General features: G+C 36.9%; 1 protein-coding gene across 2 annotated transcripts in view; it reads left to right on the plus strand.

Moving 5' to 3' along the window:
• LOC100261775 (uncharacterized) overlaps positions 1–21,626 on the plus strand; it is a 31,934-nt gene extending 10,308 nt beyond the window's left edge. The window contains exons 10-16 of one of the 2 annotated variants that reach the window (XM_010654146.3): positions 154–274; positions 363–466; positions 739–852; positions 932–1,102; positions 1,230–1,373; positions 1,453–1,598; positions 21,205–21,626. In XM_010654146.3, coding sequence (XP_010652448.1) covers positions 154–274; positions 363–466; positions 739–852; positions 932–1,102; positions 1,230–1,373; positions 1,453–1,598; positions 21,205–21,356 — 952 coding nt within the window. In that variant the 3' untranslated portion in view covers positions 21,357–21,626. Of the gene's footprint in view, positions 1–153; positions 275–362; positions 467–738; positions 853–931; positions 1,103–1,229; positions 1,374–1,452; positions 1,599–21,204 lie in introns of those variants that run through there. The other variant, XM_059737996.1, reaches the window with a different exon arrangement.
• Positions 21,627–22,379: the final 753 nt, after the last annotated feature.

Consider the following 22,379-nt stretch of genomic DNA (forward strand, 5'->3'; position numbering starts at 1 on the left):
TTTGTATGCGTAATCTCTACTAGTTAAAAAAAACCTGACTTGATTTATATCTAAGCCTCTTTTACATCACATAGTCCTAGGTTATCTAGTTTAAGAAGCAATTTACTCCACTATCATCAACTTTGGTTTACAAAGTCTATCATTTTGGTGCAGGTCCTTGTGTTCATTAAAATTCTCTGATAACCGCCTTGGGAAAAACTTTGCCAAACTGGTTTTTAATACTCTTCTTGATGCTTCGTCTCGTCTATCCACCCTCAACTTTGAAGATAACAATGTGAGTAATGAGTCTCTGTTTAATGCTTGATAATTTTTAATTTTACTTTAGAATAAACTAACATAAAACTACACTAATGATCATGCAGATCACAGGCTGGCTTTTTAATTTCAACCAGAGATCTTCTACTTGGCCCCTACCCTCTTTCGGATTGGGCAAATCTTTGCAATTGTTACGTGTGCTTAATCTAAGGTATCCCTGTCATTGATGCACAGTTGCTCTGTTTTCTATGGAAATCATATCCTCTACACTTAGATTTTGCCTAGTGGGTTCATGAACATGACACAAAAATTGCTGGAATTACAACTGTGCCTAATGCCTATTGATCCGTTCTCCATAATCTTAGAAGTAATCTTCAGAGAATGAACATCTTCTGCACAGATTCAAAGTTGATTACTTCATTGGAATTTGTTTCTGGTTTCAAATATTTTTTTAGCATGGCATGGTTACTTGTTTGATTTCAGGGGAAACAATCTATGTAAAGATGATGCAGACAGTCTTAAATATGCTCTGATTTATATGCCTAACTTGGAGATCCTGGATTTAAGTGACAATCCTATTGAGGATGATGGAATCAGGTCAGTGGTATTTGGTTCCTACATATATTTTGAACATAGTAGGGTAGAATGACTCACCAGCTATTTTTGAACTTTGCAGTAGTCTAATCCCCTACTTTGTAGAGGCCTCTGAAAGACACTCTCCCCTGGCTGATTTGAGTTTGGGGGACTGTGATCTTTCCTGCAATGGAGTAACTCAACTTTTAGATGTTCTATCAACCTTAAAGAACCCACTGCATTCTCTATCTATTGCACATAATGAACTTGGCAGGTTAGTCTGACTTTGTACTGGCAGAAATTAAACATTCATTGCTGAAGCTATGTTTCAATGTTCTATATATGGTGGTCTTAATACCTATATATATATATATGTTGGTCTTAATATCTCCATCCTCCAGCCAAGCAGCAGGACCTCTGGGAAAGTTTTTGCGCACAGTTATTAGAGTACTCAATGTTGAAGACATTGGATTGGGTTCATCTGGCTTTCTAAAGCTACAAGAAGATATGCCAGAGGAGGTGAAGCTTGTCTCCATCAACATAAGGTTCTAGTTGGCACCAATTATTTCCTTTTTCTATGATTGCATATGCATGAAATTAACTTGTAATCAATTTTTTGTCCAGCAAAAACCGTGGTAGGCTTGAAACTGCAAATTTTCTGTTAAAGCTCATGTCAAAGGCTCCAGAACTTGTTGTTGTTAATGCAGCATATAACTTTATGCCTGTAGAATCATTGACAGTGGTACACTCTTCCCTGAAGGTTGGAAAAGGTATATATCCACAGCATTATCAATACTTTTAACAGATATTGATATTTAACTTATGATATTTTTTCATTTTGCTGGTTCTCCTTTAATTAGCATTAATATTGTTTGATGGTTCTAGAATACCATATTAATTGAATGGCATCTTCTCATTACAAATCTTCACTATAAGCTTCACGTTGCTTCATAGTTCACACTGATCCATCTCATTTCCTAATCTAAATTGTGACCCCTATTTTCTTGAGTCATACCCAGCTATAATAAATTTCCATACCGATTCTCACAGCTATATAGCATCACGATTTTCAGTTGCATCCGTTATAGTCATTTTGTAATAGCAGTGTTGTAGTTGCATCTCTAAAACCCAACTGATTATACGCCAATTTGTGCTCTTACAACTCCTAAAAGGAGGTATAAACCATTTGCGAAATTGCATACTGCTTTTATTTGATTACTAATAAGTATGAATGGGACTTTATGGTTGCAATAAATTCTTAAAAACCAGACTGGACTGGGAAGTTGTGCCTTCTTAACAGTGAGATGTCAAGAGTTTGAGGAGCGATGGAACAAAGTGAAGGCTGAGAGGGGTTGGAGAGAGTGGCAGTAGGATCGATGAGAAAATTCTAGAAGATCAGGATTTCTTTCTTGTGTCTTTTGGTGGGATGTGAAGTTTTTTAGTGTTCCAAAATGGTAACTCTCATATTAATTATTTTATGATGACTTGGAAGCCTTTGGAGATGATACTTGTCACAAGGGAATCATTGTCCCCTTCCCCTTTCATTCCTGTTAAGATGAGCTAGATGTATGTTAATTTTGGCTTAGCAAGCCTTCAAATTTAGTTGCCAAACCAAGATCCTCAAACTAATCCCAACCAAGTTGATTTTGGACCTCTCGAGTCCTACTCCTAACTTGGGTATTCATATTAGCAGCAAAGCTCTGTGTCAAAAGTGACCTCGGAGGAGATATAGAATATCATCTAGCTACAACTATTTTGAAAGGATATTCACTTTTCTTGTAATAAGAGTGAGACAATCATTCCTTTCAAGTGCATATAGTCACATTTACCAAGTAGAATATGAGAAAGCCGATAAGCATCCTCCATGGGCAACATCCATATTCCATAAGGAGAGATGTGGGATGTGCCTGAAGATAGATATTTGTATCCAAGTTTTATAGCATGGTGACATGGGGAGAGATGTGGAGAGAATGGGTACATGAGAAAACATGAACTTATCCATGCATTGGAGCCTCGAGGCGAGGTACATTAGATGTTAAATGCATAACTGTTTTGTACATGTGATACTAAGTTCCAAGATGAATGACACTCCATAGTTAGTTGTGCCACAATGTGGCTCACATATCACAAGTCAAAAACATGGTATATAATGATTGATCCATATTTGCCTTGAGAAGTGTAATGGGGGGTTGGGGGTAAAGAGCCTTTCTATCCTCAATAAGGCTCTCTTGTGTAAATGGAGTTGGAGATTTGCTATTGAGAGAGGCTTTTTGGAACCAAGTGATTAGGGGGAAGTATGGGGAGGAGCAAGATGGTTGGAGTTCAAAGGAGGGGGGGGATGGTTATGGTGTGGGGTTGTGGAAAACTCTTAGGAAGGAATGAGATGTTGTAAGAAGTAGGCTATTTTTTGTTGTGGGGAATGGGCAAAGGGTAAAGTTTTGGAAAGATATTTGGTGTGGGGATGAACCTCTTTGTGTTTCTTTTCCTTCCTTATTTGCTCTGGCTGTTTTCAAGGATGCTTGGGTCAAAGATGTGTGGAGGTGCAATGAGGGTGGGGGAAGTTGGAGCCTGCTTTTTTCGTTAATGATTGGGAGTTGGATGAGGTTTGCAGATTTTTTGTGGCCTTATATGGGAAGCGAATTCAGCTAGCAGTGGATGATAGGGTGATTTGGAGAGAGACTAAATGTGGGAAGTTTTCAGTTAAGTCTCTTTACAAATCATTAGTATCAGGCCATCCAGCCTCCTTCCCTTCGTCGGCTATATGGAAAGTCTCGGTGCAGCCTAGAGTGAGTTCTTTTGGGTGGGAAGCAACTTGGGGGAAGGACCTTGGATCAGCTTCAAAAGAGAGGATGGGCTCTAGTGAACAGATGTTACCTTTGTCAAAGGCACAAAGAATCAATAGATCACATTTTCCTCCACTGTGAAAAGGCAAGGACTCTTTGGGCGTTGTTTTACTCTATGTTTGGGCTGCAGTGGGTACTGCTAGCCACTGTTAAGGAGACGCTTTTGGGGTGGAATGGGACTTTTGTGGGAAAGAAGAGGAAGGGTGTTTGGAGAGCAAGTCCTTTGTGTCTCTTTTGGACGGTTTGGAAGGCAAGGAACAAAGTTGCTTTTGAGGAAAAAGAGCTGTCAATTCAAAGGCTTATGTTTTCTTTGGTTGGAGACGAAATTGTCTATAAAAGATGGTCCCTCGACCTTAGTTGATTTTGTTGGTTGGGTGGCAACCCGTTAAGGGTGTGGGTTGGGTTGCTCCTCTGGCCTTGGCGTTCAGCTAGGGTGTGAGGGGTGTTTTCTTTCTTGTAAATTTAAGCCACTGCTTTGGTGGTTTTTTAATACAATCCCTTTACTTATCAAAAAAAAAAAAAAAGACACGAAGAATTTTGCCCCTTGCGTGGACAAGGTCCATAATGATGGGACATGGTTGTCCACCCCTCTAAAACCATGTTATATTTTCGAACTCATCCTCAACTGAAGAATCAGTAATCGTGTGAAAGATAACATGTATTTTACCACGAAATAATAGCTTAAAAATATAAATCCTTGATTGTACTGAATTCAATAGCCAAAGCATGTTTTTTAACTCGTTATTGATCATTTTAATTGTTTTTGCTTGGAAATGCATGTAATGAATTCAACAACTAAGGTACATTTTCTTTTATATGTAGTTATGTTATATTCTTTTTCCTAAAAATCTCAAGGGAGTGAGCCATGTCCTTTTTATGGTACAATAGGGGAGACATAAAATTGCCTATTTCCATGTGGAAATGACTTTTATCAAGTAGATGCCTTTTTAAGGGGGGACGTTGAGGGGAAGATGGGCTCATCTTCTAGCTCTTTTAATTGCCATAATGCAGTGTGGTTTGAGATTGAAAAAAAAGTGTTAGACAAAAATGAGGAAGTCTTGAGATGGAGCCTTGTGGGGAGATGGGGGAACTTTTTGACCAACCTCCCAACTTGGGATCCCATAGGAATGGGCTCAGTCCAGTTGGGAGTTGAGAGGAAAGCTTCACATGGCTCCTTTAGGAAGACCCCTTTTTCTTTTTGAGTTTGAAGACCAAAGGGAAGCTGAGAGAGTGTTCTTCTCTGGGGACAAGTGTTTCTATGGAAAAAGTCTCAGACTCGACCCTTTTGTTGGGTGTCTTTCAGAGGAAAAGAGGTTTGCAAGGTGTGGGTTAGGATTCTGGGCCTCGCCCTCCATCTGTGTGGAAAGGGTTTGTTCAAAAGGTTAAGGGCAGAGTGCAAGAGTTTTGTGACCGTCAGACAATGATACGATGGAATGCAGGAATTTGCAATGGACCAGAATTCTGATTGAGATTGAAGGGAGGAAGATGCCTACTTCTCTGTAGGTGGTGGTGGGTTCTTCTTGTTTTGCTCTACAGCTGTGGTGGGAGATTCCCCTTTGGAGGTGTGAGGTGCAGCCCTTGTGGGGTTGCAGAGTTGAGAGGGAAGGAGTTGAGGGTGAGGCAAGGCCACACATCTCCCTGAGAGTGGCAGGAGAGTAGTATGACACTGGATGGCCAGGTGTTGTTGCGTAACACGCTGCCTTTTGCTAAAGGGAAAGAGAGACTTGCTGCTGATATGATGGGAGTTGGTGGAGTTGTAGAGGATAACCTTTTTTCCTCTGGTAATGGGCTGAAGGTTGGCGGATTGGTTGTTGAAGGGTTGGCCCTCCCTTTGGACCCAAGGCCAGTTTGAGTGTTAGGAAGGGCAAGGGCCCATTAAGGCCTGCACTTTTTAAAGCCCATGAGGGCCGGGTGGGCTTTAATAGGGGAAAGGAGATGAGACGGGGTTTTTTTTGCCCTTGGGTTCAAATCTCTGGTTCTCTCCAGAGAAGTTTGTGGAGATCAGTGCCCTAACAACTCGTCGGTTGCATTGGTGCACTGGGATTGCGCAGATCCTTGGTGTTGCTGACGGTCGTCACGGAGACGCGGTTGAAGCCTCTGTTGAAGATGCTATGGTAGAAGAAGCTCTCTAGTTCCAAGGTGTGCCTCCTTGCTTTCAATCCTCTTAGGGGAAAGGGCCTTTTTTTTTTTCCTTCTTCTACTCCTTTCTAGGTGCCAAAAGATGAGGGTGGAATTTGCACTGTGACAAAAGGGTTTGAGAGAGAGGAGAGATATTCTTTGGAGCAGGGATTGGGAGCGTTGGAAGTAGGGGCTGATGTCTTGAAGGGGCCTCTCTCTATGGTTTTCAAAGATGGTTCAGCTGTTGTCTTTCCTGACAATTTTAATCCCTTTCAAGAAAGAGGGGCTGTGTTGAGGGGCAGTGGGGTTTCAGCCTCTTCGTTTGAGGGGAGTGACAGTGGCCTGGTTGGTGAAGACCTTTCTTTAGAAAAGGGATTCTCTAAGCTTACTGATTTTAGTAGATTTCTGGGAATGCCGGTTGAGGGGTTCGAAGAAGAAACCTGGTCGAAGTTGAGAAAGCTAAGGAAGAAGGTTGGAGGTGGGAACCCTAGCAAAGGATAAGTAACTTGTGTCCTTTTCTCATTCCGAAAGGGAGCTCAGGAGATTGGACTGTTCAGTAAGTTATGGAGGTTCTTCTTTAGCACCCAGAAGGAGAGGTAAGAACAATTGGGAATTTATTCCTATTGATTGATGAAGATTAAAATACTTTCTTCGAATGTTAGAGGTCTCAATGAGGGGGAGAAGAGGAAGTTGATTAAATTGGTGATTAGGTCCCAAAAGGTAGATTTGGTCTGTTTTCTTGAGACTAAGATGCAAGAGATGTCAGAAAAGGTAGTGAAAGGTTTGGGTGTTGGAAGGTTTTTGAATTGGGAAACAGTCAATGCTAGAGGAGTGTCGGGAGGCATTATGTTTTTTTTAGGACAATAGGGTTTTGGATTTTTTGGTGTAGGAGCGAGGAAGGTTCTCCATCTCTGGTTGTTTTAAAAATATTGAGGATGGCTTTGTTTGGGTGTTCACAGGTGTTTATGGTCCTATCTTGGGGAGAGAAACATGATTTCTAAGATAAATTGGGTGCAATTAGAGTTCTGTGGGATGATCCCTAGTATGTAGGTGGGGATTTCAACTTTGTTAGGTTCCTAAGGAAAAGAAGGAATGATTTTAGATTCACGACAGAAATGAGGAGGTTTACATAAGTCATTGAGGAGCTAAGATTGAAGGACCTTCCTCTAACCGGTAGTCAGTTCACATGGTGCGAAGGCATTAATTCTCTGGCAGCTTCAAGGTTGGATTGTATCTTAGTCTTTGATGAGTTGGAGGACCATTTCTCGGGGACCTTTCAATCCCTAGGGCAATTTCAGATCACTATCCTATTGTTCTCGAGGGTAGAGGGGTTAAAAAGGGCAAGACCCCTTTTAAATTTGAGAATATGTGGCTCTTGACGGATGGTTTCAAAGAGTTAGTGAGAAAGTGGTGGACTGAGTATATAGTTGCAGGCACCGATAGTCATTGCCTTGTCGAGAAATTGAAGGCTCTTAAAAAGGATCTAATAGAGTGGAATAAAAAAGTTTTTGGCATTGTCTCTGTTAGCAAATCAGAAGCCTTTGCTCACCTTCAGTTTCGGGATTTGAAGGAGAGGGACAACCTTCTTTCTCTTGAGGAGGCATAGGCTAAAAAAGGGCTTTGGAGGATTACAAGAAATGGGCTTTGTTGGAAGAAACTACGTGGAGACAAAAGTTTAGGGAAATTTGGTTAAAGGAGGGAGACAAAAACACCAGGTTTTTTCATAAGATGGCTAATGCTCATGCGAGGAGGAATTTATTAACCAAGGTGAAAATCAATGGGGTTACACTGACCGATGAGGATGAGATTAAGGTTAGGGTGTGTAGGGCTTACTAATCTTTGTTGTCAAAATCAGGGGATTAGAGATCGAGTGTAAGGGGTTTATAGTTTAGAGTGTTGGGGGAAGAAAGGTCCAGAAAGTTAGAGCTTCCTTTTTCAGAAAAGGAAATTTTTGAAGTCCTCTGCAGTTTCTCAAGCGACAAAACGCTAGTCCTAGACAAATTTACCTTGGCCTTTTGGCAGTTTTGCACCAAATATGATATTATGGCTTTTTTTGGGGGAGTTTTGTAGTCATGGCACTTTCTAGAGAAGCCTAAATCCCAATTTCCTGGTTTTGATTCCAAAAAGAGGGGGAGCTGTGAATCTAAAAGATTTCAGACCAATTAGTTTGATTGGGGGTTTGTACAAGTTGTTAGCCAAGTTGTTAGCAAGTAGGTTGAAGATGGTTGTGGGGGAGGTGGTTTCAAAGTTTCAACATGCCTTTATTTAGGGTAGACAAATCTTAAATGCAGTCCTCATTGTCGGTGAGGTCGTTGACTCAAGATTAAAAAGCAATATCCCTGGTTTCCTCCTAAAAATGGACATTGAGAAGGTGTACGACCATGTCAATTGGGATTTCCTCCTTTCTATTATGTCTAAAATGGGGTTTGGGGAAAAGTGGATTAGCTAGATCAAGTGGTGCATTTCCATAGCTAGTTTTTCGGTTTTGATCAATGAGACTCCTTCAAGCTTCTTCCACAGCTCAAGGGGCTTGAGACAAGACAACCAACTGTCTCCCTACTTATTCATTCTAGTCATGGAGGCACTCAGTTAGTTGCTGCTCAGAGATATTTAAGTTGAGGCCAATAGTGACTAGCTGAGATATTTAAGTTGAGTGTTTATGTGGTTTGAGGCGCTTTTTGGTTTAATAGTGAATATAGATAAAAACTTGATTATTCTTGTCGGAGGGGTAGAGAATATGGAGGAGTTAGCTATGGGGTTGGGGTGTGGAGTAGGGAAACTAACCACTTCTTATCTGGGCCTCCCTTTGGGTGTCATTTTCAAATCCCTAAGGTTGTGAGATGTAGTGGAAGAGAGATTTAGGAAAAGATTATCTATGTGGAAGAGACAATATCTCTCTAAGGGCGAGAGACTTTCCTTAATCAAATGCACCCTTTCTAGTCTTTCAATTTATTTTATGTCCATCTTTGTCATTCCCGAAAAGGTGAGTGCAAGACTTGAAAAGATGCAAAGGGACTTTCTTTGGGGCGGTAGAGCCTTAGAGAAAAGGCCTCGTTTGGTGAAGTGGAAAGTTTGTTATGCTGATAAGGAGGGAAGACTAGGAATTCGTAGCCTTGTGGCCCTTAACAAGCTTTGCTTGGGGAGTGGAGTTGGAGATTTGCAGAAGAAAGGGAGCCCCTTTGGAAACAAGTCATCATTGACAAGTTTGGTTTGGAGAAAGGGCGGTGGTGCTCGAGAGTAGGGAGAGGAGGTTTTGGTGTGGGGGTGTGGAAAGCTATTAGAAGAGAATGGGAGGGCATATGAGGTAGATCCCGCTTCTTAGTAGGGAATGAGAAAAAGGTAAAGTTTTGGAAGGACCTGTGGTGTGAGGATCAAACGCTGAAAGAAGTTTTTCCTAATTTATTTCTCTTGGCTGTTGATAAAGATGGTTGGGTGTCAGATGCTTGGAAGGAGGGTGGAGAGTTGGGCTATTGGAGTCTTTGCTTTTTAAGACACCTTAATGATTGGGAGATGGGAGAGATGGAGCCTTTGTTTTGAAAGCTTCATTCTCTGGTTATTAGAAGAGATGTGAAGGACACTTTGAGCTGGAGAGAAAGTGGGAATGACTGTTTTTCTATTAGCTCTCTCTATCGTTCCTACACAAGGGCTTCTAGTGATACTTTCCCTTGGTGCATTATTTGGAGGTCTTGGGTTCCAGTGAGAGTTTTTTTGCTTGGGAAGCATCTTAAAATAGACTTTTGACTACTGACCAACTGAAAAGAAGGGGATGGAACATGCTAAATAGATGTTTCTTGTGTAAAGAAGAAGAAGAAACTAATGACCACCTTTTTCTGTTTTGTAACAAGGCTAGTATGTTGTGGAATCTAATCTTCTCCTTTTTCGGTGTGCATTAAGTTCTGCATTCCACCGTGAGGGGGAACTTGCTTGGGTGGAATGGAGTTTTTGTGGGTAAAAGAACGGTGAAGGCATGGAGGGCTGCCCCTTTATGCCTAATGTGGACTTGAAGGAAGGAAAGGAACGGGAGAGCGTTTAACAATGTCAAATGGGCTAACCAAGCTATCAAATATTCTTTTTTGTATTATTTTGTGAATTGGTTAGGGTGTATATAGAGGATCACACTTTGTCTTTGGTTGACTTTATAGATTGGTTGTTCGTTAAGTAAGGGGTGGGCTCTTTTGTCTTTGTAATGCTTAGTTTTTTGGGCGTTTAGTGCATACTTTGTGTGTATTGTTTTCGCCATTTCTAGGCGTTTCTAATACATGCTCTTATTTACCTATCAAAAAAGAAAAAGAAAAAAAAAGGAGAGGCACACCTTATTATGTGAGCTAGCCTCCACCTTATATGGATAATAGGTTAAGGGTTTGCCTTCATTGACTTAAATTAGAAAAAAACATATGTATAGTAATAATAATAAAAAGGAAAAAAAAATGGAGTAAAGGTTGTTATCAAACCACCTTGTGTAAGGTTGTTGTCAACCACCTAAGAATTCATTATGCTTTTTATTGACTTATTTATAAGTAAAAAAAAATCATACTATTTAATTCATTTTAATTTTCCTACCTGGATATGCATGAAAGATGATAAAAAATTTATATTTCTTGCAATTTAATGCCAACAGATAAACATAATAAATAAAAATTTTGGAGATATAACAACTTCTTTATTTATTTATTTATATTTTTATCACTTAAAAAATTGCTTAGAATGTTCTCCAATTGAAAGAGGCCATGTCTAGATGAACACAAGGGGCTTTGTGTTTCCTTTGTTGCACTCTAAGAATCTCACTTTCTTGATTTGGTTAGGAAACAAAATTTAAAATAATTACACAAAGAAAATAACACGCTTTGTGGCTATAGAATTCAGTGCATATGCTTCCAAGCAAAAGTGATTAAAAAAATGAATTTGTGAGTTAGTATTTTTCCTTCTTAATGTTGATCCAATTGTCAAAGGTTTATAATTTCATGATAAATTGTTTGGTAGAGTACACTTTGTCATTTGCATGCCTACAGGATAATTTTTCAATCAAGGATGAGTTCTAAAATTCAATATGATTGTGTGTGAGCATGCTTTGCCATTGTGGACACTACTTGCGCAGGGGTGTTACTGTTGATATCTTATTTTCGAAGTCCACATGTACCAGTCTATTAATTTGGTTTACATCAATTAGCTTTATTTATAAGTTTTTCTAAGAAATTCAAAGTTTAATAGAATTCTAATAACTTATTATGATTCTAATTCTAATTCTCTTAAAACTTGATTAGCTACTCCTAATTTTGCTCCAAATCCTAATTTAATTCCAACTAAAACTAGTATTCATCCTCATCAATTCCCCTTAACTTGAAAAAAACTTGACTTTGGGTTTTAGTAATTTTCCACGATTAGTTTAAATCTTTAGCAATGCCTTCCATCCTTTTTTCTTCATTAACTTTGCACCACGGTAAGATAAGATCTCTAGATGTCTGAAACTTCTTCAATTTCATAAAAGACAAATATCAAATTTTGAGAGAGTTTCCAAAGTTGTGAAACAAATTGATAGTTCTGAAAATAATTATGTGTGATCAACAAGCTTGTGGTAAGTTGTATGTTACGCATAAGAGGAAGTTGATTAGGTAATTCTACAGTCCACAAGTCGGAAAAGTCATCAAGGATATTTCGTACTTCTATTGGATATTCCTTATCTTGCTCTTTAAATTCATTCACATCCTAAGCCATTCGAGTCAAAATAATTTTAGTTTCCATGCTTTGCTTTTCAAATTGACACATGGTAAACACATTTTTTTATTACGCCTCCTTTGACTTCTTAATTGGCAAGACTTCTTTCATTGGATGAAGGATCTTCTTACACTCATCGTGTATGAGAGTATATATATTTTCATAGTCGTCATGCTGAACCCTTCTATCAAAAAGCCAAGGTCTTCCAAGCAAAATATGATTTACTTTTATTGGTTGGATCTCACACTATATCGACTCTTCAAAGTCCTTACCAAAAAGAAATGTGACTAAACAACGAAAACTTAATGGAGGTGTAGTTAACCTATGCTACTTAGTTTGATATTTCTTTGTTTTAAGGTTTAGCTTCTCCACAAACTCGTATATGTTCAAATTGCTACCTCTATCAATGATCATGGTACATAACCTCCCCTGGCAAGAGATACGTGCATGGAAAAGGCTATCGTTTATCTTCTTCGCTCTTCACCTTTTGGACAACTAACAAAGTTCTCACTACAAGACTATGACCTTCTGTCATACCATCATAGTAATCACATTCTTCACTAAGTTAATCTTTATTGCGGGACTCTTCTTCCTTTGGATGACTCTCTAATTTAGATTTTGGTTCTTCAACACAAAAGTGTAAACCTTTGCTTGGGCACATAACAACATAATGACCATGCCCACCACACTTAAAGCACTAAGGAGTCATGCATGCCTTTTTATCTTAGTACTCATCAAAGTTTTACCCTTATTAGCATCCAATGTTATCAAAGGCGATTGCTTGGGTCACTTAGGCCATCAAGCTAGGTGGGGAAAATAACAATCACCTCTTGAAGACCTAGGCAAGGTAGCTTCAAAGAGGCAATGTCTAAGTAATCGCCTTGGGATAAGGCGCAAGGCATAAAGGCGGTTGCCTTTGACCATGAGTTGAGATTAAACATACTTAGATTATAATTTCATTCAATTTAACACTGGATTAAACAAAGTATTAGATGAAATATGATATTATCAATCATAGAGATAATAAAATGAAGGGCTCATTCTAGTCTTGATGGAAGTAATAACAATTTTAATTTCAATGATGACTATGATGATAGTGTCCAAAACTTCTCTAAGATGTTCATTCTCTTATTTTGTTTTTTATTCTGATTTTTAGATGTCTGAAAAATTAGAATATGTATTTAGACAAGATGAATATCTTTAAATAATATGATGTTTCTTATGATGTGGGGTATAATATTTAACACATTGAATAATTATTACTATTTTATTAATTTTGTAAAACATCACGAGGGATGAAAAATTAGTAGTGTTGATTGTAAAAGACTAAGCTTATCTTGATTAAGTATCGAATAGGTAAATATATGTATATATTTTATCATCTTATTATAATCAGGCTATCGCCTTATTTTTTGCTTTTTGCCTTAGGCTAAAAGGAGTCTTATTGCTTTGACGTCACCTTTTGCTTTTGACAGCACTGTTAGCATTTGTATTAGGCACATTCAAAGCTTGTTGATTGCTCCCCTCAACATTCACATGGTTAGAAGTTTGGAAATTTGTTGTGTTTAATGGTTTGTTTGTTGTTTGGTTGTAGAAAGTGCTTCCAATTTGTCAACTAGGACGATTGGAAGCTCAAAGCTTGAGCCCTTCTATTTTAAAGGCTACTCAATAAACATCATCCACAGTATAAGTGTGTGCAACTATCATCTCAAATTGAATCTCCATACAAAGTCCAACTTTATAATGAGTTGCAAGTTGAGCATCACTTTCCCACACTTAATTCCAAGTGCTTGACTCATGGAATTCTCCATATATTGTTCAATTGATTTAGTACCTTGTTTAAGGGAAAACAATTTTATGTGCATGAGTTGTTCATAGTTTGTTGGGAGAAAGTGTTCCTTTATCTTCAACATGATCTTGTCCCATGTGTCTATAGGTGGTTGTCTAGTTCTATAAAGTTGATTCTCAATATTATGCCACCATGCAACTCCTTTCAACTTTGCCTTAACAAAATGAACTTTTCTACTTTTAGGCATAGCATACTAATCAAATATGAAATCAAGACCCTGAAACTTATTTAGTTCCAAATGATGCAGAGCCAATTAGAATTCCGAATCCAATCCCATCTCCTGAGCTATACCTATAACTTCTAAAAATATAGATTTGCCCAAACTTAGGCGAGATGGAGATGTTAGATTTAATTTTCCATAAAATTCAACAACTTCAAGGCATACCTTTTTTGTCACATCATCATCTTGCTCAAAGATTTTGCTCTTTCTTTGGTTTCCATCGTAAAATTGCCTTGTTCGTCACGTGGTCTATGAGGCGATTGTCCAAAGTGATGGCTTGCAGTCTCATTTTCAATTGAGCATTTTTCTTGACTCTTTTCTAATAACTTCATGATCTCATCAAGTTTGCTATTTAGTTATATTGTTGTATCTTGATGGGATTGTTGTGTGATAGAAATTTCCTTTAAGTGTGTTATAATGACATCATGATTATTAGAAATATTTTTTGAACTCATGCTTGCATAAGTTGCTTTGCTCCTTAATTGCACACGCCTTCAAGCCAGAACATTTGTTCTGATACCAAAATTGCTGCAGGATAATAGTAGGATGGTTGTTTATTTTTTAGGATACAATCAGATAGGTGGACTAGGTTTTTTATTTTTTAGGGTTTAAGGAGAGGAATAAGGAATAAAATTTATGGTAGAGAAAAATAAAATAAAATTAAAATATAGATAAAAAAAGATACAAAGAAGAAGAGATAGAAACCTTCGAGTCTTACTAAGGGCTTCTAAGAGTCTCACTTAAAAGAAAATCAATGGAATCTCATAATTGAAAATTGCAACACTTGCAAAAAGCTAATATTATTTAATCACTAATTAATTAATTTGGTTTACATTAATTAACCTTATTTACAGGCTTTTTTGAGAAATCCAAAGTCTATTAGAATTCTAATAGCCTATTATGACTATGACTCTAATTTTAATTCTCCTATAACTTAATTAGCTACTCTTAATTTAACTCCAATAAACACTAATCCTAAATTAATTCTAACTAACACTAATGTCCATCCTCATCAAGATGACACCTTATGTACTTTAGAAGAATGATTTTTTTAACTCCTTTTACAGGAAAGAGTGAATGGTTCTTCCAAAATAGTTGTGGTTAGATAATCTCCTATATCCCCTCAAAGCACCCTTGACATGGTAGCTTGATGCTAATATGCTTCCTTGAGTCAAGAGTAAGGCTTGGGGGTTCAAATTGGACTTGTTAGCCTTCTCATCACCTAGCATTTTAGGATTGGTTTGAGATCTTGATTTGGCGACTAGAGTTAAAGGCTCACCAAGGGGAGATTTACATGCATTAATTTTCTCTTGGTCAAAATGAAAGGGAGGTAAGACCATTGTGTCTTCATGACATGTCATCTCTATAGACTTCTAGGCCATCATAGAATAATTAACATGAGAGTTACTATTTTGGAGCATGATAAGAAGGTCCAATTTTTTTCTGAACAAAATAAGAAAAAAATTCTCTCCTTGATTTTACTACTACTCTCTCCAACCTCCTCTCGACTCTCAAACCTAATTCATTGTCCTCTCAAACTTTTGAGATTATACCATCCATGTGCTAGGCCTTCTATTGTTGAAAATCTTGAACACTTTTGTCAACTACAACGGGAAAGGCGAGTGTCAAGAGTTCGAGGGGAAACTAGATTAGAGAGTAAGAGTGGTTGGAGAGAGTGATAATAGGATTAAGGAGAGAATTCTATGAGAGTGAAAATTTCTTTATGATTTCATTTGATGGGAAATTGAGTCTTTTTATGGTGCTCTAAAATAGTACCTTCCATAATAATTATTCCAAGATGGTATGAAAGTCTTAGAAGATGACTCATGGTCCAATTATATATTGAATGCTCTTTCTGATGGGTCGCTGGATGAAAAGCTCAAAATTTTAAGAAAAATAAACTAGGAAAAGGATGTATGCTTTGAAATTTGCTTATTTGATTCTGATAAAAAAAATTGCTTATTTCGTTGAATCTAATATTATCTTGTAAATTGTTGACTTTTGATGTTAATGAGTTTGTTGAACGGAGTTTGGAAGTTGGTGAAAAAGGAAGAAATTATTTGAAGGCAAAAAGTCCTAGTGTGTAGTGGCTAAAAGCAGGCAACCAGAATACTGAGTTCTTTGTGGGTTAATTCCCATTGTCATTTTACATCCGGACTTTTGTGGTTGATGGTGTTCAAATAGTAGGAAAGAATGAGATTAAATTTTTTAATGGAGATTATGCATCTGAAAAAGGTTGTATTTATAAGATATTCAGGGACTTGCTCTTGATCATTTTAAGTTAATGACTGGTAGTTGTGCAGGAGGCAGTGGGTTAGAAACATCGTTGGAAGAGGAGGAAGTTCAAACATGAATTTAAATTAACTACGAGAACAAGGCTCCTCATCATTATGGCTTGTCCAGGATCTTTCTTTAGAGATCCTGGTGTGTGTTCAAAGACATGAAGCGAGTTTGAGTAGAATGTTAATGCTTTAGCCTACATTTGTTCTCCTGGTCCCAATGAAAAGAGGGAAAGGACTTAAGGACATCAGGTTTATGCGTGCATACACAAGCTTTTGGCAAAAGTAGATTTAATACTGGGGTCTTATTGTAGAAATATATTTCTAGAGTGAAGACAAATATTAGATATGATCTTCCTGGAAATTGAGTCCTCTCCCCATATTCATTCAATATGAAAAAGGAGGCTTTTCTAGTTTGTTTTATGTGAGAAGGGTGTAGGCCAGTTGGAAGGCTTTGTGGTCAGGAGTAGTGCCAGTTCAACATCAACTAGGGCCTAAGACAAGAAAATTTAAATGGGGACTTATAATTTGAGAGCTTCTTGCTAAGGGATGTTGGTTGACTCTCATAAAAAATAATTTATCTGGTTTACTGTGCTACTTCTTTTCCTCCATTGTTATGCTCACAACAGATTTAAAGCTTCGGATAGTTTCTATGGGGAAGTGGGGATATATAAAGGAGCTGTCACCTAGCCCATTGGTTGGATGTCTATGCTACAGAGGAGAAAAATGGTTTAGATACCGGATGTTTGCTGATCCTTAACAAGGTGCTGTCATGAAAGTGGCTATGGAGATTTGCTTTGGAGAATGTAAGACTATGGAGGAAGGTTGTAATGGGCAATTTTAGGGAGGAAGTAGGAGTTTGGTGCTCTAAAAGGGAAAGGGAAGCCCTTGGGTTGGGGCTTTGAAAAGCTATTAGATGGGGGTGGAGTGTTTTTTGTCCTTTTATGAAGGTAGTGTGTAAAATCATAATTGTTAAAAACTTATGATGCATGATACAATACAACAATATGACACATTTATTGAAATTGATACGTATCATAATTCATATATTATCTTGAGTGTATCTTATTATATACATATATATATTAAACAATGTATGATATAACGATATGTATGTGTTCAACTATTTTTCAAAATTTTTAGGAAAAATCAATTTTTTTTTTTTTTTTGTTAAAAGAATTATTATATTAATTGTTTAAAACATACAAAAAAGTTAGAAATTGATAACAAAAAGAAGAGAGGTAAAATAATCCTAAAAAAGCCACATTCTTGTCATCAAAGGTCATAGTAGAAGTAAAATAAATTTATAATTACTATGAATATTGAACAATTTTCATTTTGAATAGTTTAAATGTTGACATTGAAAATGATGGTGATTGGTGAATAAAATTGTACTTAATATATTAGTTTTATTGGATTTGGGTTTTTTTCTTGGTAGTGAAGTAATGATGGACATGAAAATTTGGAATTTTGGAGATGATTTATAGACATATATATCAATAAGACATATAAGCAAATAGGCCTAGTTATAATTTGGATCTAAAAATCAAATTTAAAATAAGTTTCTGGATTTTATATATCAAGAACACATATTAAGCACATAGATTTAAATCTTTAAATTCCACAATTTTCATTTTGAATGGTTTAATTGTTGACATTGAAAATGATGATGATTGGTGAATAAAATTGTACTTAATATATTAGTTTTATTTGATTTGGGTTTTTGTTTTTTTGGTAGTGAAGGAATAATGATGGACATGAAAAATTGGAATTTTGGAGATGATTTATAGACATATATATCAATAACACATATAAGCACATATGCTTAGTTATAATTTGGATCTAAAAATCAAATCTAAAAATTTGTAAGTTTAATTTTCTGGATTTTATATATCAAGAACACTATAAGCACATATAGTTTAAATCTTTAAATTCCACAAATTTTTCATGAAATTGATTATATATTACTCTATGATTCAAGCTTCCAATATATATGCACAGGTGTGCATGTTTTTTATATTTATCTTTCACTATTTTAAAAAAAAACTTCTAATACACAATAAGGTATGGAAAAATAGAAAAACAATGTGTTTTACAAGATAACATCTATGTGTAAAAATACGAAGTTTTGGATTGATATTGATGCTGGGAGGCTGCTGCAGTGGATCACTTTCCAGATTTATTTTGTTGTTAGGCAATGGAGTGATAAAGGTAGCAGATTATTGGCATGTGGAAGAGGGCTGGAGTTCACAATGTTTCTGAGAATAATTGTTTCACTGTTAAATCCTTTTACATGGTCCTTTCTCTGTCAAACCCCTTTTCCTTACCAGTAAAGTAGGTGTAGTGATCCTTCCTATCTTCTAAAGTAGGGTTCCTTGCTTGGCAAGCAACTGTGGAGAAGATTCTGATTGTTGATCAACTGATGAGCAAATGGTTAATCATCTTCTAGAACATTTTGATGTAGTGTGCTGTTTATGGGTTTTGATTTTATGCTATTTTTGGTATTTCATGGGTCCTCCCCTTTTTTGAGAAGGAGACCCTATCAAGTGAGCATGGTAGTTGTAAGGGAAAGTACAAGTGTGGAAGGCAACCACTCTTGAGCATTTTTTGGTGTTTATGAAAAGTCTGGAATGAGAGGATTATTTTAAGGCTTGAGTTATCAGCTTTGAAGCTAAAAGTCTTCTTTTTTTAAATCTCTTCCAGAATGATAGGAGATATCATAACTGAACATGCCCTTTGGGGATTGCTATTTTATTGTTAGATTTTATAGATAGGTTTAGGATGGGTTGAGCTCTTTGTTGGGAAGGGACACATGCTTCTTTTTTTCTTGTTTGGGTTTTGGTGCTTCTTGTATGTATCCTATGTTCCTAGGTTTCTGTCCTCTTTTTTAGGTGCTTATTTAATATATTTGCCCATATGTCATATGCATACAAACACATAGTTTTCAAAAAATATATAAATTTTTTAACATAAAGATTGAACTATCATATTGAATTATTAAAAACTATAATCTCTCATCTTCAATTTGGGCTCAAAACAATCTCTCATCTTTTCCATTCTATTTTCAGTTACCATTTTTCCAAACAAACGCATTTGTCAAGTCTCATTTAATTATTTTTTTTAAAGCTAGCATTCAATCTCTTTATCTCTGTAGAATTTTTTTAGGAATCTTCACTTTGATTTGAAAGACTTTTGGAATGTTGAGGCCTTTCCTCATACAAGGCCATAGATTACCTCCTAAAATTGCTTAGCATTTAGCCAGCTTTGATCAGGAGGGGTAGGGAGGATAAGGCTGCCTTCATTTGCTATGCGCAGACAATACTGTGGTGTTATGCACAGAAGATTAGATTCAACTGAGAAATCTCAGGAAAATATTTGTTTTGAAACAATGTCTGGCCTCTGGACAGATCTGGCTAAGAATGTTATTATTTTTATTTTATTTTTATCTAATATGTAGTGTGCGTGTATTAATATTATTGTTATTTTAGTCTATGTGATTGTATTTATTTTTGTGATAATTTTAATAATGCTTTTAGAACTTTTGAAGTTTTTAAATTAAGATATTTTGAGTATCACCTGATACCAATCTAAGATGTTGAGGCTGATGTGCCTTGGAGACCTCCTGAGTGAATGACCGATATTGCGACTTTGAACCATGAGGTAGATAGACTGCATTTGTAAGCTTGGGTTTTGGGATTGGTGTTTAAGAGGATTGTCTTGCCTCCTGGATCTGATCCTAGAAGATAGTTTATCTAATGGGCCATACTTCTGTCCTTCTGAGCATTTTAATAAAAATTCATTTGAACTCTACATACACTTGTATCTATGTTCCTTAATGGTTGCTTCGACAGCTATTTATCTGAGAAGATTGTCGTTTTCCATGATCAAGTCTCCAGGTTGCAACATCCCAATTTAGGAAGGTCAAGGATTTGAATCTGAGGTTAAGAGAAAGCTTAATGGTTTGTCATATAACATGATTGATGCCTGAATCGGCTACCAGTTTAATTTTGCATGTCATTCGTTAAGCAAGCCATTCTTCCGATTTGAGTAAGGCCCTTCTTTGTAAGTGGAGTTGATGATATTCATCCAATAGGGAAGCTCTCTAGAAGCACATTATAGGTGGGGTGATTTATGGAAAGCAATCATGAAGGATCGGAATCTCTTTAATGTTAAAGCATTTTTTTTGTGGGTAATTGGAGGAGAGTGAAGTTTTGGAAGAATAGATGGTGTGGAAATGAGTCTTTGTGTTTTCCTTCATCTTATTATATGCCTTAGCCATATTGAAAGAGCCCTAATATGCGAACCTATGGGAACAAACAAGTCAAGGAGTCATGGGCATCTCTATTTCTCTAGCACTTGAATGATTGTTAGCTGGACAATATAGAGTTTTTCTTCGCTAGATTGCAACACAAGTTGGTGAATAGAGAAGAGGATAGAATGGTTTGGACGTATTTAAGGAATGAAACCTTTTCTGTCAAAGCTCTATATTCTATCTTGGAGTCAGAGAGTACAATTCCCTTTCCATTGGGAGTAATTTGGAATTCGTAGGTACCATCTAAATGAATTTTTTTTTGCGTGGGAGGATAAAAGGTGTTAACTTTAGATTAGCTTCAGATGAGAGAGTGATAGTTAATAGATGCTATTTTTGTAAAGTTGGGAAAAAATTTATTGATCACATCCGCCTTCACCATGTCTAGACAGGGTTTTTATGGCAGTAGTTGTTTTCTTTATTCAGCATATTTTAAATGATATCCTCCACAGTCAAAGAGACTTTCTTAGGTTGACATGGTTTGTAGGGGAAAAGTAAAAGGTGTAGTGAGCTGCTTCTTTGTGCATATTTGGACAATATGGAAGCTCTTTTGAAAATGAGGAGCCTTCTAACTAAAGACTGAAGAACTCTTATCATAGTAATCTTTTCTTATGGATTAAGTTGCACACTAATGAAGGCTCAATATCTTTGATTGATTTTTTTTATTGGATGGGTTCTCACCGAGGAAGTATTTTTTTTTGTGTTCCCTCTTTTTTGGCTGTGTCTTAGACATTGTATACATCCTGTGTACTTTGATGCACTATCACTTTTGGCGCTTCTATATTAAATACTCACCTTATTTGCCAATTTCTTTCTTGGCATTTGAGGGCACAGATCATCCTGTAATATGGGAGGCATTATTAAACTCTTAAAATTCCAAGGATCTCAATACCAATTTTCAAATGCGACAAAAATTAATAGATACCCACCAATTTAAAGTATTATGTGAAACAAAGAGGAATAATTTCATTTCCTTGCGGTGTCTGAATGCCTCTTTATATATTTGAAACAGCTTGAATGTTTTAGCATCTCTCGCTATTATGCAGGTAAGCTTGAGCGTCTGGACTTGAGGGGTAATGCTCGGTTCTGTCAGTCTGCTCATGCTCCATTGTTTGATGAATTCCAACATCGTGGAAGACCCATCGTGATTCTTCCGCCTTTGCCTGCTGCAGATGAACCTTACGATGATGATCCATAGATGCGTGGCTGCTACATGTGACATGCTAGAGTTTCTTGTCTATCCAAAACAAAATTAGGTAGTGTTGTGCTTGCGTAATGTAACTTGTGTGTAATTTATTGCCTTCTGTCTTCATAGCTACTGAATCATATTCTCAGTCATAGCCATCATACACACAGTTTTGATCTAAGATATATCTGTGCATTCAGTCTATTAGCTAGTCATAAGGTGATGCTTCTGTAAACTATCAGGAGATATTATTAGTAATGAAACTCCATTTCACTATTTGTACATCCTTCTCTTATCACGATTTTCGTTTACTAGCTTTCATTTTATATTTTGGCTATGACTTGCATTGACAATGATATATGCTCTAGAAAGCTGCATACGAACTTATTTGACAATCCCCAACAAACTTACCCTCTCAACTTTTGGTGCCCTTAGTTTCAACACACACTTCAGGGACACTTTAGAGAGTCAATTTTCTGGGTTTTTATTTTTATTATTTGTCAGGGAAAATGGTACCACTGCCCTGATAGATGTCCCAGTGCTTCAGAAACCCCAACCTCCAACCGTATTGGGTTCCTAGAATCCTTTTAGGTCGTTTCACTAGGTGTTCTTTTGCCTTAATCTCAATTGTTTTGCAAATCAAGATCCCCAGGAAACACAAACTTCAAACGAAATCAAAAGAGAAAGTAGGTGTGAGGCTAAATCAGGTGTACAATCACACAAGGAGAATTATGACACCAATAGTTTATGCTAATTGCTCGCTTCCACTTGTCATTATCAACAACGATATGTTTTAGACATCAAGGGGAAGGCAAATGATTTTGATGTAGCACTTGATGGTGCTAATTCGACCTCAAACAAGATGGGCACATTATGAAAAATGAGGGAAACCATCATCACAAATGATGGTATGGGATAAATTCTGAGTTTTGGTACCCAAAAAAAAGAAAATTTGTGGTTGGATGATTAGTTTGTGTTATGATTTGTAAGGTCTTTTGCTACTAGGTCCCATTGTTAGGAGCATATATGTGAGGG

Source organism: Vitis vinifera, chromosome 7 (assembly GCF_030704535.1).
Source record: "Vitis vinifera cultivar Pinot Noir 40024 chromosome 7, ASM3070453v1".
In the NCBI taxonomy this organism is placed as follows: Eukaryota; Viridiplantae; Streptophyta; class Magnoliopsida; order Vitales; family Vitaceae; genus Vitis; species Vitis vinifera.